At 34.3% G+C, this 14,401-nt stretch overlaps 1 protein-coding gene and 1 long non-coding RNA gene across 3 annotated transcripts; one reads left to right on the forward strand and one right to left on the reverse strand.

The window, feature by feature from the left end:
- The first annotated feature begins 340 nt into the window (after positions 1-340).
- LOC131079908 (uncharacterized) lies at positions 341-10,276 on the forward strand. 2 transcript variants are annotated; one of them, XR_009114075.2, is made up of 5 exons: positions 341-479; positions 628-816; positions 9,168-9,304; positions 9,472-9,538; positions 10,022-10,276. It is a non-coding gene; the product is annotated as an uncharacterized LOC131079908 (long non-coding RNA). The 2 variants fall into 2 exon arrangements; XR_009114076.2 differs by having other exon boundaries at positions 9,250-9,304.
- LOC131079907 (nudix hydrolase 2-like) lies at positions 4,153-7,712 on the reverse strand. Its single transcript, XM_058017952.2, has 4 exons — positions 7,600-7,712; positions 4,960-5,106; positions 4,711-4,788; positions 4,153-4,499 (listed from the first exon to the last, which is right to left on the reverse strand). Exons 2-4 carry the CDS (start codon positions 5,056-5,058, stop codon positions 4,368-4,370), a joined length of 309 nt encoding a protein of 102 aa, XP_057873935.1. The 5' UTR covers positions 5,059-5,106; positions 7,600-7,712; the 3' UTR covers positions 4,153-4,367.
- Positions 10,277-14,401: the final 4,125 nt, after the last annotated feature.

Below are 14,401 nucleotides of genomic sequence, written 5' to 3' on the forward strand. Positions count from 1 at the left end.
TCTTTGAGTTTGTGTAATTGTAACATGTAAGTGCTAATAGTTGTTTGTCAAACCATAGAGAATCATACTACCATTGCACATTGTTTCTAAGATTTAATATTTGATCCACTACTACGCTTACAAATGAATCCTTTTTTAATCAATTGTATAAAATATAAATTAATATAACAAATCCATTACACATCTAAAATACTAATTAATATTATATAAAAATCTTAATATAAAAAATTAAATTACACATAAATTAATAAAAAATATTAAAAAAAAATAATATCAAGCGATTAATTTGTTATTTAAATATGTATTCAAATACTTAGCAATCGAGAATGTCTGAAAGTTACCAACGATTTGAGAATGTTTGAAACCTACAACGGTATTGAGAGAATGTTCGAAACTAGCCTACAACGGTAAAGAAAATTCAAAATGGCATGGAGCGGGGAAAAGCATTTGAAGTGAACATCATAACCCTTGGCACATCGGTACAGATAACATTCTTCCTGTTTTTTTTTTCTCTTCTGTCATTGCTATGTTTTTCTATTCTGTTTGTTTGGTTATTTCTTGATTTTTTTCTTAGATTTTTCATTTTCTTAATTTTTTTCTTAGATTTTTCATTTTTTCTTGTAACAGTTTGTTTGCAGTGTGCGCACTGATCTGTCTGTCCAGGATTTTCATCGATTATTTAGGTTTTTTTTGGTTTACGGTAGAAGATGAAAAGGCAAAGCAGAAGATCAGGAAAAATAGCAATTGAATGAGGGCAAAAAGAACAGGAAAAATAGCAATTGAATGAGGGCAAAATTGCAAAATTCTTTTTGCCAGGTAATTCTTTGTACCTCTTTATTATTTATATTTATTTATATTTTTACTATGTATGTGGTAGCAGATGAAGAGGTAGAGTAAAGGATTGTAACCCTACGAAATTACTTAGGATTCAATCCTTTGCATTAATTTTAGCTATCCTGGCATTCTTCTCCATTGAATATATGAGGCTAGGGTACAAGAGCAGTCTCTGATCATTCTTTGAATAGACGTAGTAGCCGGTAAATGAAATCCTAATCACTTTCTACTTTCCACTATTGAAAACTACTATAAAATTGCATTAAAACCATGGATGAAAACTACCATGTCGGTCAGGGTTTCTTGATGCATTCTTTCATGCTCAATTACCAGGGAGAAAATCCTGGTATCCAATTTTTCCTTTACAGCCTCATTCTGTATCCATATTTTCTGTTTTTCTGACATAGTCAATCACTACCATGTAGGTCAGGGTTTCTTGATGCATTCTTTCATGCTCAATTACCAGGGAGAAAATCCTGGTATCCAATTTTTCCTTTGCAGCCTCATTCTGTATCCATATTCTTGTTTTTCTGACATAGTCAATCACAACTTCCTTTGAGGACCATGTTGAGGGTATAACTGGATGGCTGTGGCACTGCGATGGATCCAGGACGTTGGGGTCAGGACGTTGGGATCAATTCCTCTTGAAAATACTGTATCCAATTCTGATTCTTCCTGGTTTTCTATCATTTTTATCTTTGTGAAGGCACAAACATGACCACTGCACGCAATGACACAACATTTACACACCATATATCAGAGGAAAATATAATGCAAACTCCCCAGTCCGAAGAGTTTCATGTTACTTTCTTGACTTTTTAAGAAATTATCATTCATGTACAAGAAATCCTTCAAAAATTTGGGTTCTCCGATATCCTTGGAGAACACTCAGAACAGAGGTTATTGGATGAGCTAATCTTATATGCTAGTTTGATCTGATCGATTATATCAACGGTGCTGATAGCTAAACCCAAAGCAGGTACTTGAGTTGTGCACAAGTTAACTGATCCGAAAGCAGCCTATTTACAAAATAAAAACATTCAAGAAAACTATAAAGAAATTCTGATCTAGCAAAATGGTTTTTAAGTGGTTTCGGTTGATTACTAGAAGAAGATATATGGATGTCGCAGATCAATTGGCTTGGAGTTCCAATCCAAGATGCCTGCAAACAAATTATCAGTGTCCCTCCAGCACTGCACCAAAGCATGACTGACAGGCAGGAATATTTGACAGGTGTAATCTGAGCTGTCTCCCCAACATCTAGGAACCTGGCAGCAGGCTTTGGTTGCAATATTTTTTTTATATCATCCACATTATATTTCGTGGAGAATTCTACCAAAACCCTCTCCCCAGGTCTGTCAAAATGTAAATAGTATATATACATCAGAATTTATGATCATGTATAGATGTAGATAAATCTTATTGCAGAAGAGGATACACGATGATTTTTTTTGTGGAAGAAGCTGTTAACTGATTTGGATCTGATGTTTATTGAGATTCAAACCTCGGGCGAATGAGATATACATTTGTACTCTTCTAAGAAGCTTGTCAATCTCCATATCATAACACCAAGATTTTACAGAGTCCTCATCTGGTGCATATCCAATACAAGCCAGTGCCTTGATGAAGTGCTCAGTCATGGTACGCTGAATAAAGGGTTTCAGGATTCCTCCACATATCCAGCCAACATAAAACCTTATCGTCAGAAAATATATTTTCTATTCATACTCATTTTGGCAATGGAAACATAGCAGGGGATTTAGAGAATGAAAAAGATGTCATGGCACTCATACCATAAAATTGAATAATTAGGACCTACACTTTAGACAATGGGGATGGATGAAAATGTGACAATAATCGCACTAACTCCACTAATAGTTAAGAAAAACCAGCAAAAAACCAAAGAGCCATTATAAGATATTACCACTTAATTATTCATATATTGTCAGTGCAGAGCCAAGAAAGACTATCATCACTGGAGCACAAGCATTGAAGTGAATGCTAACTAACAAAACTTTCATACCTTGTTGATATGGGTATGTTGAAGAAAGTAGAAATTTGATAATAGCATATAATAACAAGGGCTGCAGGGCAGCGAAGTTCCTACTAGAGACCGAAAGAACAGTTTTGAATTTGTGCATATGTCGACTCACTGAATCGAAAGAATAATTGAGAAACAATATGTCAATACAATATTGATACAAGATTGAGAAACAATTCAGTGGTAGAGCACCCCAACAACAAAAGGAAAGGTCTTAGGTCTGACTCATAACTAATCAACCAAAAGTTAACAGAATGTTGGATGCAAGACTAGGATGATATAGAATGTGATTTAAAATGGAGTGTTAAGGGATTACCTACGACCCACACTAGGGAAAGATGCACCATAGTTTCTAAACTCTAGTTGTTCCATACTTTATAACAAAATAAAACTAGATATGTGGATTAATTAAATTTATTAGAACTAGGGTAGGCATTAAAAGACCACAAATGTACTGCTTTTACGTTTAACATTCTCTAAATATAAAATTCTATGTGAACTGAATACAACTGTAGCATGATAGAGCCAATATTCTTGCTTCCAAATAAAATGAAGGGAGAATGGTTAATTGAGGTGGCTTCTCTTAGCATCATTGGACAATCAGGAATCGTAAGCATAACATTGTGTTAAAAAACACAATGTAAGTAACATTAGTAATTTCATGCAAACGTTATCACATACTAAAGAAGGAAATAAAGAAATCAAATATGCATCAATTTTTATAAAAACATTTAATAATTTTCATGCAGTAAATCAATTTTTATAAAAACATTTAATAATTTTCATGCAGTAAGAGTTTATCTTTTTCATAAAAATTTAAAAAATTACATAATTGGGAGCTTGAGCCATGCAATGAATTGCATCAACTACTGTTTGCATTATTGTAGGATACAGTTGGAAGATTGGAAATTGTTGACTTTGTTTCAACGGTTGATAATCCCAATTTTTTTTTTTTAAATATGCATTTTCTTAGCTTGAAATGCATGTTTCTAGCATTTTCTTTAGACTAGAATGTTCCTTATAGCGGGGTTGAGAACAAAATCCTCCAGTGGCATCCACAGAATAGACAATGTGAGGAATAAATTATAAATAAGATAGAGGATCTGATAACAGAAATCAGTATATGTAATTAGCAAAATGCAGCGACTCACCTGAGCTTTGTCAATTTATAACTCTTGCACAACAATTTCAAAAGAAATTGGCAGCAATATATAAAGAAGAGTAGATTTGACTTCTCAAATGACGCATGGTGGCTATTTGTAAAGTTTAAACCAATGTAAAATCCCAAAAAGGAAAGAATATTTATTGTATTCAAAGTGCGATAAATAAGATGAAGGATTCCATTGCTTGGTATCTCTATCTGAAAAAAGAGATTCCTCACCCAAATCCTACCAGATCGATGAACTGTGTATCAACCCTATATCTCCAAGGGGAAACAAACGTTAAACACCACTTAAAAGATTTGACACCACTGCTATTAAGTAATACAAGCTTAGCTTCCAGAGATCATAAATATCGTTTGATTGCACCGGTTTTTAAAATAAACCATTAGCTTGAGTCTAATATCATTTACTATTGTTTCTTCCTTGATTTCTCTGATTGCTCCAGTGAAAATATCTTCACCCTGTTGAGCAAAATGGAACAGTGCAGATAGAAGATTCATGTCATAGCAGCTCCAAATTTATCATCATTTTAAACACCGATGTTGAGCAAAATGGAACAGTGCAGATAGAAGATTCATGTCATAGCAGCTCCAAATTTATCATCATTTTAAACACTGATTTTAAATGAATATCCAAGCATTTGTCTTCTAACCCAAGACAAACATGGCATACCTGATGAATCACTCCTGTTGGAATCTTCCATACACCCGTGCCTCTAAAAGGTCCATAATTTTCCAGCACCACTAGCACCTGATTACATGATAGATTTAGTGGTCCAATTACTAAAATGTACTAGCATTAAAAATATAATAGCCACTTTGATTTACCAAAAAAGTGACTGCAACACACCCTTATCTTCTTATCAAAATAACTGTAGTATTTATCTTTCCATTTTACATTACGTTGCACTGACATACATACCTGATTTTGATCATTAAGCACAAAACATCCAACTCCCACTTGATGAGAAGCATTAGGTGGGAGTGTACAAGAGGTTTGAGGGATCCAATAAGTAAGCATCACATATGTTGGCTCTGCATGATGATATCAAAAGCCCTCCTATTGAGCCTATAAGCAAACACATTAACACTTGAAAATATTATCATATGTAATCAAATCTGTAAATGGGTCATTTTCAAACATGATATGTTTTAACAAATCAAGGTAAACTTTTGCCAATTAAAATAGGACAATTATTTACCACATTGACTTTTAAATGAGGTGAAAATTTGATATTTGACTATTTCAACGTTAAACCATTGCATGTTTAAGTAGAGAAAAAAGTGATAAAGTTGAATATATTGTGTGTAGGGAATAAATAATATTCATAGAGAAATCGGTAACTAGAATTTCACATTATCAGTGATTCTTTCTCCAAACTTTGACCAAGGCAGCATGAAATTATAACATAATTCATGAAAGGGGGTTACTGATTTGCAACAGTGACTAAAAATACAACCACCAGTCTTAGCCTCCATCATATTCCTTTAGCATTTTTGGTGAAAGATTCATATTCTTTTTTACATTTTTAAAGCATATTGTGATTCATTCCATCGGGGCTGGCAATAAATTTTGCCATTTTTTTGAAAATGCTGAACATTGGATCCTGACAAGTATCTAGATACCAGGCCAACACATCTGGCATTTCAAAGTTAAAATAATCAATGTGTCATAGTGCTCACATCTTAGAAAGAAAACAATTTCGAGTTAAGAAGTGCACAATTCTTTTGGCATTCCAATGTACAAATTAAATAATTCTTTTCTCAAGGAAGCATGAGAATGTGCGAGCATATAATTGTACGCTCAAAGAACTTCTTAGGAAACTAGTAAAAGAATCAATAGATGGATTGAAGAAACATTGGTCATCAAAGATTCGAGACCTTCATTTAGAAGGAACATGAAGGTTGCACCACCATCGTGTGAATATGTATACAATAGAGCAATGTACATTGATAGAAAAAGTGAAATGTTCTTATGCCCTTATGCTCTTGAGGAAGTGAAGAGGATGAATGCTTGAATACAATGACAATGAACCCCAAAAAAACGATTCGACCCTAGGAATTCTTGAAGTTCTGAAGAATTAAAAAGATTTAAGAAGACACATGATATGAATGACGAACTCCAAAGGGCAACCACCAAAGGAACCAGGGACTCATGGTGTATGGATTACAAGATAGGTCACGCCGAGGCTAATTATCCAAAAATTTGAAAAGATGGTTTGGGAGATTTTCTAAGCAGTAGGCCACTAATTAAGGATTGCTTGTAGAATTCAGACAATAAAAGTACATGTACTTTTTACCTAGGGAGAGCAGTCGATTCCATCAATTAAATCTTCAATGCAACGAAATGATAAAGATGCATCTCTAGAAAGCTATTGTAAACTAGGTGAAAGCCGATCATACCTACATATCCCAATTTTTGTTAACAAAGTGCTTCTGTCTGTATTAGATATCAAAATGGAAACAAGTTACAAATCTGGAGAAAGCAGCTAATTCAAAGGCGTAAGTGAGTCGAGGAATTATAATAATTATATATGTAAATTGTTGGATTTCATTCCCATTTCCTATTACAATCGTCAGACTTTGTGGTGCCTGCGGTAGCAGGAGTGGATAAGAGCTACCTAGAGAGCCCGATCTTATGCACTTGGTCTGCCTGGATGAGCTTGCATCATCAACATAAGAGTAACAACTCGTTTCAAGATTCAATACCAGGTTCCCATCAACATCACCCTCTTTTGATGAATCTTTGCTAGGAAAGAAAGACAAAAATCACACCTTGCCATGATCATGATAAAATACCCACAACTCTGACGAAACACCCACTTCCAAAACTCTCAATAAATAGCAAAGTTGCACCAATACAAGGAAAATGCATTGCATGGGCATTTGAAAAGCCCTAATAAAAACAAACCAAGTCCAGAATCATTGGTACCACATGGCACCTTGTAGGTGCAAAAATTCTTGGAGGTCAAGTGATGAGAAGTTCACTGGACCCATCGATTGAATAAGACACTGAAAATATTGGAAAAGATCCTATATAAAGGTAAGAAAATAGCTAGTGCATTTCCTATTTTGTGAACAATAATACAGACTTTGCGGTGAAGCTACTATGTAATGCGAATTGTGGTGAAGGTAATAACTGTTGACATAAATTATCAACATCTCATGATTTGCCTTTTTTGTGAACAATAATACAGACTTTGCTCAAGCTCTTAAATCTTCCAATGGAAACATTTTAGTCAATGTTGATCTGATTGGAATTTCTGGGCAAATTGAGAACGAACTTAAACCAAGATCCCTTCCTATTAATCTTCAAATCATGATTTCTTACATGAAGCTCTTACCTCATTTTTGTATCTTTATTGCTAGTTATTTTCATATGACACATTCCATATGTGCTGAGGATAAGGATGAGATTTGTATTATATCCAATAATGATAAAATACAACAAAAATGATAAAATATTTTTGTTTTAAATTTTATGAGCTGACATTCATATGCATTTAGAATGATTTTTGCAAAATCATAACAGATATTCATTCAATTATTTGCAATAAAGCACCTTTTAGAATGATTGAAGTACCAAGGTAGCAACACCATGACCAACTACTTCACCTCCAACAACTCCTAGTGGGGAAGATGCAGCTGCAAGAGCTGTGATTGGAGTTACATACAAAGACAGTTAGATCCATCTGAAAGAAATAATATTTATCAGTATGAAAAAGTGAAATTACATTCAAGGTCACATTACAAAGATAGTCGTGCGTTCTCTCGCATGGTGAAATGTGAAGCCTCTACATCTTCCAATCATAAACTTACAAAATTAATTTTTAACAGTCAATAATTAAAATTTGATCGGTTTCTCTTATGAAAGATTATAGTATAATACACCACAAGGAAATGAAAGGATTCTATTGGTTGTTGAAAACTGGTTTAATCGTTGTTTACCATAGCACCCTCCGGTATAGTTCCATGCATAGCAGGAACTAATAATAAGTAAAGTAATGAATCCATTGCTTCAAGAAACAATAATATTGATAAAGCTATATCAAAGGGTAATTAGAAATCTTCTTCAGATTTACATAAAATCAATGAATATGGTATCATTAGAGTCTTACCCATGGAGACAAGTAGTTGGCAAGTGAATCCCACAGCTTTGAGAATGTCCTTGAAATTTTTTACAACATCTTCTCTTATCAAATTGCCAACACTGCTTCCAAGCCATAAAGGCAGAGTTGCTATTCAGGATAATAACTTTTCACCTGGTGCAAACCTTTGATAAGATCTGCATGTACAAACTCTATGGCACTAGGTTCATGTCCTGCCACAAGCTCTGCCAGGCTTCTTCTATCCTTCTTCAGCACACTTTCTGAAATATCAATTCCAACATATCGACATCTGAATTGACCACAAAACCACAAAAAAAAATCAAACTCACAAATGCTGCAACAATCTGTATTAATTAATTGACCCAAAAAGTTAAACAAAGATGATATTTATTTTTTCCAGAAGAGCAGAGACATGTTCTTTACTTGGAGATGTCAATTTTTTAATATAATTTAATAATTTAAAAAAAATATCATGATATAGAATTTTGAAAACAAGAATAGTAGTAAAGTTTAACATTAACTTTAAAATTGAACAAAAATAGAAATTAAAATTGCTTATACTGCTTGTATCATAGCTAGTCTAAATGGTTTAGTGAAAGTAAGATAATATAGGTGTTGAAAATAATTTTCAGAAAATATCATGACATAGAACTTTGAAAACAAGAACCGTGATAAAGTTTAACAAAAAACAGAAATTAAAATTGTTTATTCTGTTAGCACCATAGCTAGTCTATGGTTTATTCATCCTTAGTATTATTATCTTTGTTGCTTTTGATATGGCATACTCGCTATACCATTACGATGTGGTGTATTCTCTATGCCATTATGATGATAATAGTGGGCATTACATGTTAGATCTGGGATGTAATTCAATGTTTTGATAAAAATAGTATAAATTTGTAGATAATAAGTTTTAGATTTGACCACTTCAAACGATATTTTTCTCTTATTCTTTAAGTTTTTACACCATGTTTTATTTTTCTTGATAATAAATGTTTTGATTTGTTTTAATTTCTTATAGATTGACTCATGTTTATGTTTCAACCATTCATGGCACTCACATTGGATTCATGGGTTGGGTCCATTTCTCTTGCTGGTATTAGCACTTCGCATAGGCCATTAACAACTGAGGATTACTGAGCTGCATCATCAACTTAGGTTTTTCCTTTTTCCTTTTTCCCTTTTTTTTCCTTATTTAAAAACTTAGGGTGTGGAATTTTGTCTTTTTGGATATATTTTTGTATATTTTTAAATTTTATTTTAAGTATTTTTTTTGTCAAATTTTGGAATGTTATGATTGACAAAGGATTTTCCATTAATTACAGCAAAGTTGCAATCATCAAAGTTGACGTGTTAGGTGAGATTGACACGAATGATTAAATATGAAACTCGGTATGTACATTTGCTTAATGTTTTAGATTGTTTTCACGGCCACTTTGTGTGACCACCATGCTTTGTTCTTTGTGTTTTTTGTGTATACCCTTCTATGATGAATTTTTAAAAGTAATTTTATAAATTTGGAATTTTTAATATTGGTACATATTTCATTACTTTGTTTTGATGCTTTGAATTTAAGTGAACTACAATAAAAATTGAGATTGATAGATTAAATCATTTATATGATAATTTATTACATTATAATATTCTTTCCTTTGTCTCTATAAAATATGTCTTACATGTTGATGATATAACGTCGGTAGAAATTCTACTGGCTACTCAACAAGATCAAATGTGTGAATGGCCTATTGGCCTTACATTGATGAATCTATCAACTTATATTAATCCTTTAATATCTTTATTAAGTCACATATGCATTATTAGGTTTAATGATTAAACATACATTATCGAGTTTGACTTATCCGATTTGTTTCAAAGGGGCCGACTTTTGGTTAAAGTCCGCCACCCCTCATTTGAAGGCATGCGATGCTTCATGAAGGTCATGGCTCCTTGATGAGAGATGACTCTTGGATATCTCCTTTTGTTGGATATATATGGATGTGGTCTTCCTTCTGTGGAATAGAGATGAGACAAGAAGTTCGATCATAATCAGACAAATCAATTTCATGTACAAGCAGATCAATTGATGGTGAAAAATATATGTAGCGTGCTCGGGGGTGACGATAAGAGCTTATCGTCTATGGTTGGGAAGGCAACAAATTTGATGTTTGCCTGTGGTTAATGAGCACAACCTTAAAATCAACATGGTATCAGAGAAGGTTCCTTCTATAGAAGCCTAACCGCTTGAAGGTAGATTTTGTGCTCTCAAGCAAAATTCAATCATAAACAATTGCAGATTTAAGATTTCTTCCAGATCGAAAGGCGACTACAGAGGATAATGCAACAATTACACTCGTTGACCTCCGCCCTTCTCAATGACGCTAGTCAGGCGTCTAAACAAATCAGCTGGCAATCGGGGGATCAAGTCTCCCTAGGCCTCGAGAACAAGTATGATGGCCCAAAATACTTTGCGTCTGAAGTTCCATGGGGAAACGTAGACAACAATATGTGCAAAAAGTTGCCTGCTACACAGTCACAAGATTTCACCCAAGATTTCAAAGCTTGACATTGTCAGTGTTGAAATATGCCAACTTATGACTCGAACTCGGGTTGCTGTGGTTGGAGAGGTTTGTGTGCTCGATAAAAATTCTTTGAAGAAGAAGAAAGGGCTAGAGACGGAGCCCACAACCCTGTGGAATTGGTACTTGGATTGGCTTTATCAGAACAAGGAGCTCAGATTGTATATCAATGTCAGTCTAATCGGGTTTACAGATGAATTCGTGGAGGCGTTGGAACCCAAGTTTCAAAGCGCTGTTCGATTGCCAATCCGGACGAGGGCTGCATGGTTAGACATTATTGGCTCAGTAAGTCTAGTATTGCTCCCAATCCTAATTTGCGGCAACAGATTGATAGAACGCTTGATACTATCTACAAGTTTGCTGATGATGTAATCAATGTCAAGGATGACCTCTTTGCTCAGAGCATCACCCAATTCTTGTTGCCAACTTTCTAGTGTGAATTCACTTTGAATTTGGTTTTGGAAGAGTTGCAGAAGGATTCGTGGGTGGCGCAAAGGAATGCAAGAGATGCACGTTGCATTGGCACTGCTCTCAACGTGGTTGGTTGATGCTTGTATGCTTGGCATTGCTGCCAGAATCATGCTTTTCATTGGCGGTCCGTCTACCCAAGGTTCAAGCACCGACGAATCTCTATTCAAGGAAGGAAGATTGCTTGCATTTCTTCACAGAGGAAGAATCAACATTCAGAGGGAGCTTGACATTTCAGCTTCAGAGGGAGCCACGTCATAATGAAGATTTGGTTAATGCATTTTTCTCTGTGATGGATAAATTTGAAGTGAAAGCCCTTGTTAATGAGTTCTTCTTTGAGAGAGAGAAGTTCGAGGTGTAATCCCTTGTTAATGAGTTCTTCTCTGTGAGAGAGAAGTTCGAGGTGTAATCCCTTGTTAATGAGTTCTTCTCTATGAGAGAGAAGTTCGAGGTGCAATCCCTTGTTAATGCATTCTTCTCTGGGAGAAGTTTGAGGTGAAAGCCCTCGTTCCACCCTCTATGAGTAGGTATGGTGGATCCACCCTCTGCGAGTAGGCATGGTGGAGATGCAATCTTCTCTATGAGAGAAGTTTGAGGTTTCAACCCTTGTTGTGCATTCTTCTTTGTGAGAGAAGTTTGAGGTTCCAACCCTTGTTCCACCCTCTACGAGTAGGTATGGTGTATGTCATGTGAGAGACTCCATGACTTAGCATTTGTGTGTATTCACCCTCTGAGAGTAGCCATTGTGGTCAAACATCATAATGAGGTGATTTGACTTGTAGAGATTAAGAAGGATTCCTCCCTAGCTAAGAGGGAGTGTTGATGATATAGCGTCAGTAAAAATCCTACATGCCGACTCAACAAGATCAAATGTGTGAATGGCCTATTGGCCTTACACATTTGATGAATCTATCAACTTAAATTAATCTTTTAATGTCTTTATTAAGTCACATATGCATTATCAGGTTTAATGATTAAACACACATTATCGAGTTTGACTCATCGGATTTGTTTCAAAGGGGCCAACTTCTGGTGAAAGTCTGCCACCCCTCATTTGAAGGCATGCGATGCTTCATGAAGGTCATGCCTCCTTGATGAGTGCTGACTCTTGTATATCTCCTTTCATTGGATATATATGGACGTGGTCTTCCCTATTTGGAATAGAGATGAGACAACAAGTTCGATAATAATCAGGAAGATCAAATTCATGTACAAGCAGATCAATTGATGGTGATAAATATATGTAGTGTGCTCAACGGTGACGATAAGAGCTTATCATCAATGGTTGGGAAGGCAACATATCTGATGTTTGCATGTGGTTAACGAGAACAACCTTAAAATCAACACTACACACATTTGTTTTGTCTAACAAACAGACTGAAAATCCTTTAAAAGGACATTTCCCATAGTGACTGTGATACATATCAAATTGAGAGAGAGAACTCCCTTGCCCATAATCTAAGCAAGCAATAGAAAATTCAAACATGTTTATTTTTATTTTGCAAAACAAAACTTATCTCACAGTTTGCTATGTTGCAAACATCATTTACATTCTATTGCTACTTTGCAAAACAAAACTCTCTAAAGTTCAAAATAGTTTTTGATATATTTTCAAGATAGTTTTCAATATATTTGAAATTGCAACTTCACTCTTAAATTGTTTTCTTTCCCAATCCAATGCCCTTTGCTTGCTAAACATTTGGCTTTGAATTTTTTTTATTCTTTAAACTCCAACATACATTTCTTTTCTCCATCTGCTCTGTTCTTAATAACCTTTCACTTCACCTTCCTTACCTCATTCTCTATACATTTTAACCTTTGCTTCCTTGCACACATATGTCTTTTTCTTCTTGCACTTATTTATTACTTCTCTTCTTTAATATGCACTTTCCTTCATTTTTCTGATGTGCTTGTGCTTTTATTTTATTTCTGTTTAATTAAGTCTACAAGTTCTTTCTTCCTCTAGCATGGACGTCTTCCCTCTTTATTTTGTATTCTATAGATTTTAATCCCAATTTGGGCGCTTGAATCCATTTTCTCTCTCTGCCCACATTCTCCTCTATTTTCCACGTACTTTACCATTCTAACTTATTCAACTTTTATGCAATTTTGATTTCTCTTCCTTGTACACTCTACTATGATTCTCTCCCATTTCTCAAATTGTAACTTTGTTTTAAACATAACACTCTCATTCTTATGCCATCTCCAGTCAAGAATTTCTTCAAATTCTATGCCCCTTTGTCTACTTTGCCTTAAAATTGTTCATCTTTTCCAACGTAGTGTAGTCCTAGAGGAGGCGTTTCCACTTTATCATTATAATCTACAAAAATAAAAATAATTTGATTCGCTTTGCTTCTCTAATAATTACTCTTAATATTATTATTGTTTGAGACTTTTGTTCAGGTTTCTACGTCTTTTCATTCATGTTGATCTTCTTTAAAATTAATTGGCTTTTATTTTTCCATCAATTTGTCTCACAAATTAATGGGATGAACTATGTTCACACTTGTTTCCCAATAATGTCACTGCTTATGGATTCTTGATCTTTTCTTTTCACATCCCATACCTCTCTATTTTTCTATGGCCCTCATGATTGTCTCTCTCACACATAACATCATTAATTATTATTTACTTTTTAAAATCTTACAAATCTTCTTTCCATTCAGTACATAGACCATAGATTGAAAGTCATTCCACATGGTAAATAACTCTACAATATTTCACTGCCCATCTCTAGTTGCTAAGTCATTTATAGTAGTGTTGTTCTTGTTGTTCTTGGGAAATCAAAGCAACAAAGGTGATGAGACACTAGATATATGCTAGAATGTGGTCTAGATGTCTAAACACTTGGAAAACACTTTGGTATGCACTACTTTGGATGTCAAAGACTGCAATACTTTGATGTTATGATTCAAAAAAATTGTATTGCACCCATAGTAGAAATAGTTGTTAGGGATGCAAAACATTTGAAATAGTTGTTAGGGGTGCAAACATTTTCATAATTTCAAGAATGGATCGTGTTATTATGAATTGGTAATGAATCATGTTATTATGAATTGGTAATAACTGACTGAGGGTTCATTTGTTCCTCTAAAAATAGTGAAGAAACTAAAGATGATAAATAAAAAGAAGTGTATAAATGTTCCAACATTTGGAAAAGTACTTGTGAAGTTTTTATTTATTTTTATATTTGTTTCTTCAAATGCCTCAA

Source organism: Cryptomeria japonica, chromosome 10 (assembly GCF_030272615.1).
Source record: "Cryptomeria japonica chromosome 10, Sugi_1.0, whole genome shotgun sequence".
Taxonomy (NCBI): domain Eukaryota; kingdom Viridiplantae; phylum Streptophyta; class Pinopsida; order Cupressales; family Cupressaceae; genus Cryptomeria; species Cryptomeria japonica.

Bases quoted from the DNA above. Each gene is read 5' to 3' on its own strand.
- LOC131079907 (XM_058017952.2), bottom strand. From the start codon at position 5,058: ATGCTTACTTATTGGATCCCTCAAACCTCTTGTACACTCCCACCTAAT. The intron at 4,789-4,959 runs GTATGTATGTCA...TCATGTAATCAG, and splicing joins TGCTTAATGATCAAAATCAG to GTGCTAGTGGTGCTGGAAAA. The intron at 4,500-4,710 runs GTATGCCATGTT...TTTGCTCAACAG, and splicing joins CAACAGGAGTGATTCATCAG to GGTGAAGATATTTTCACTGG.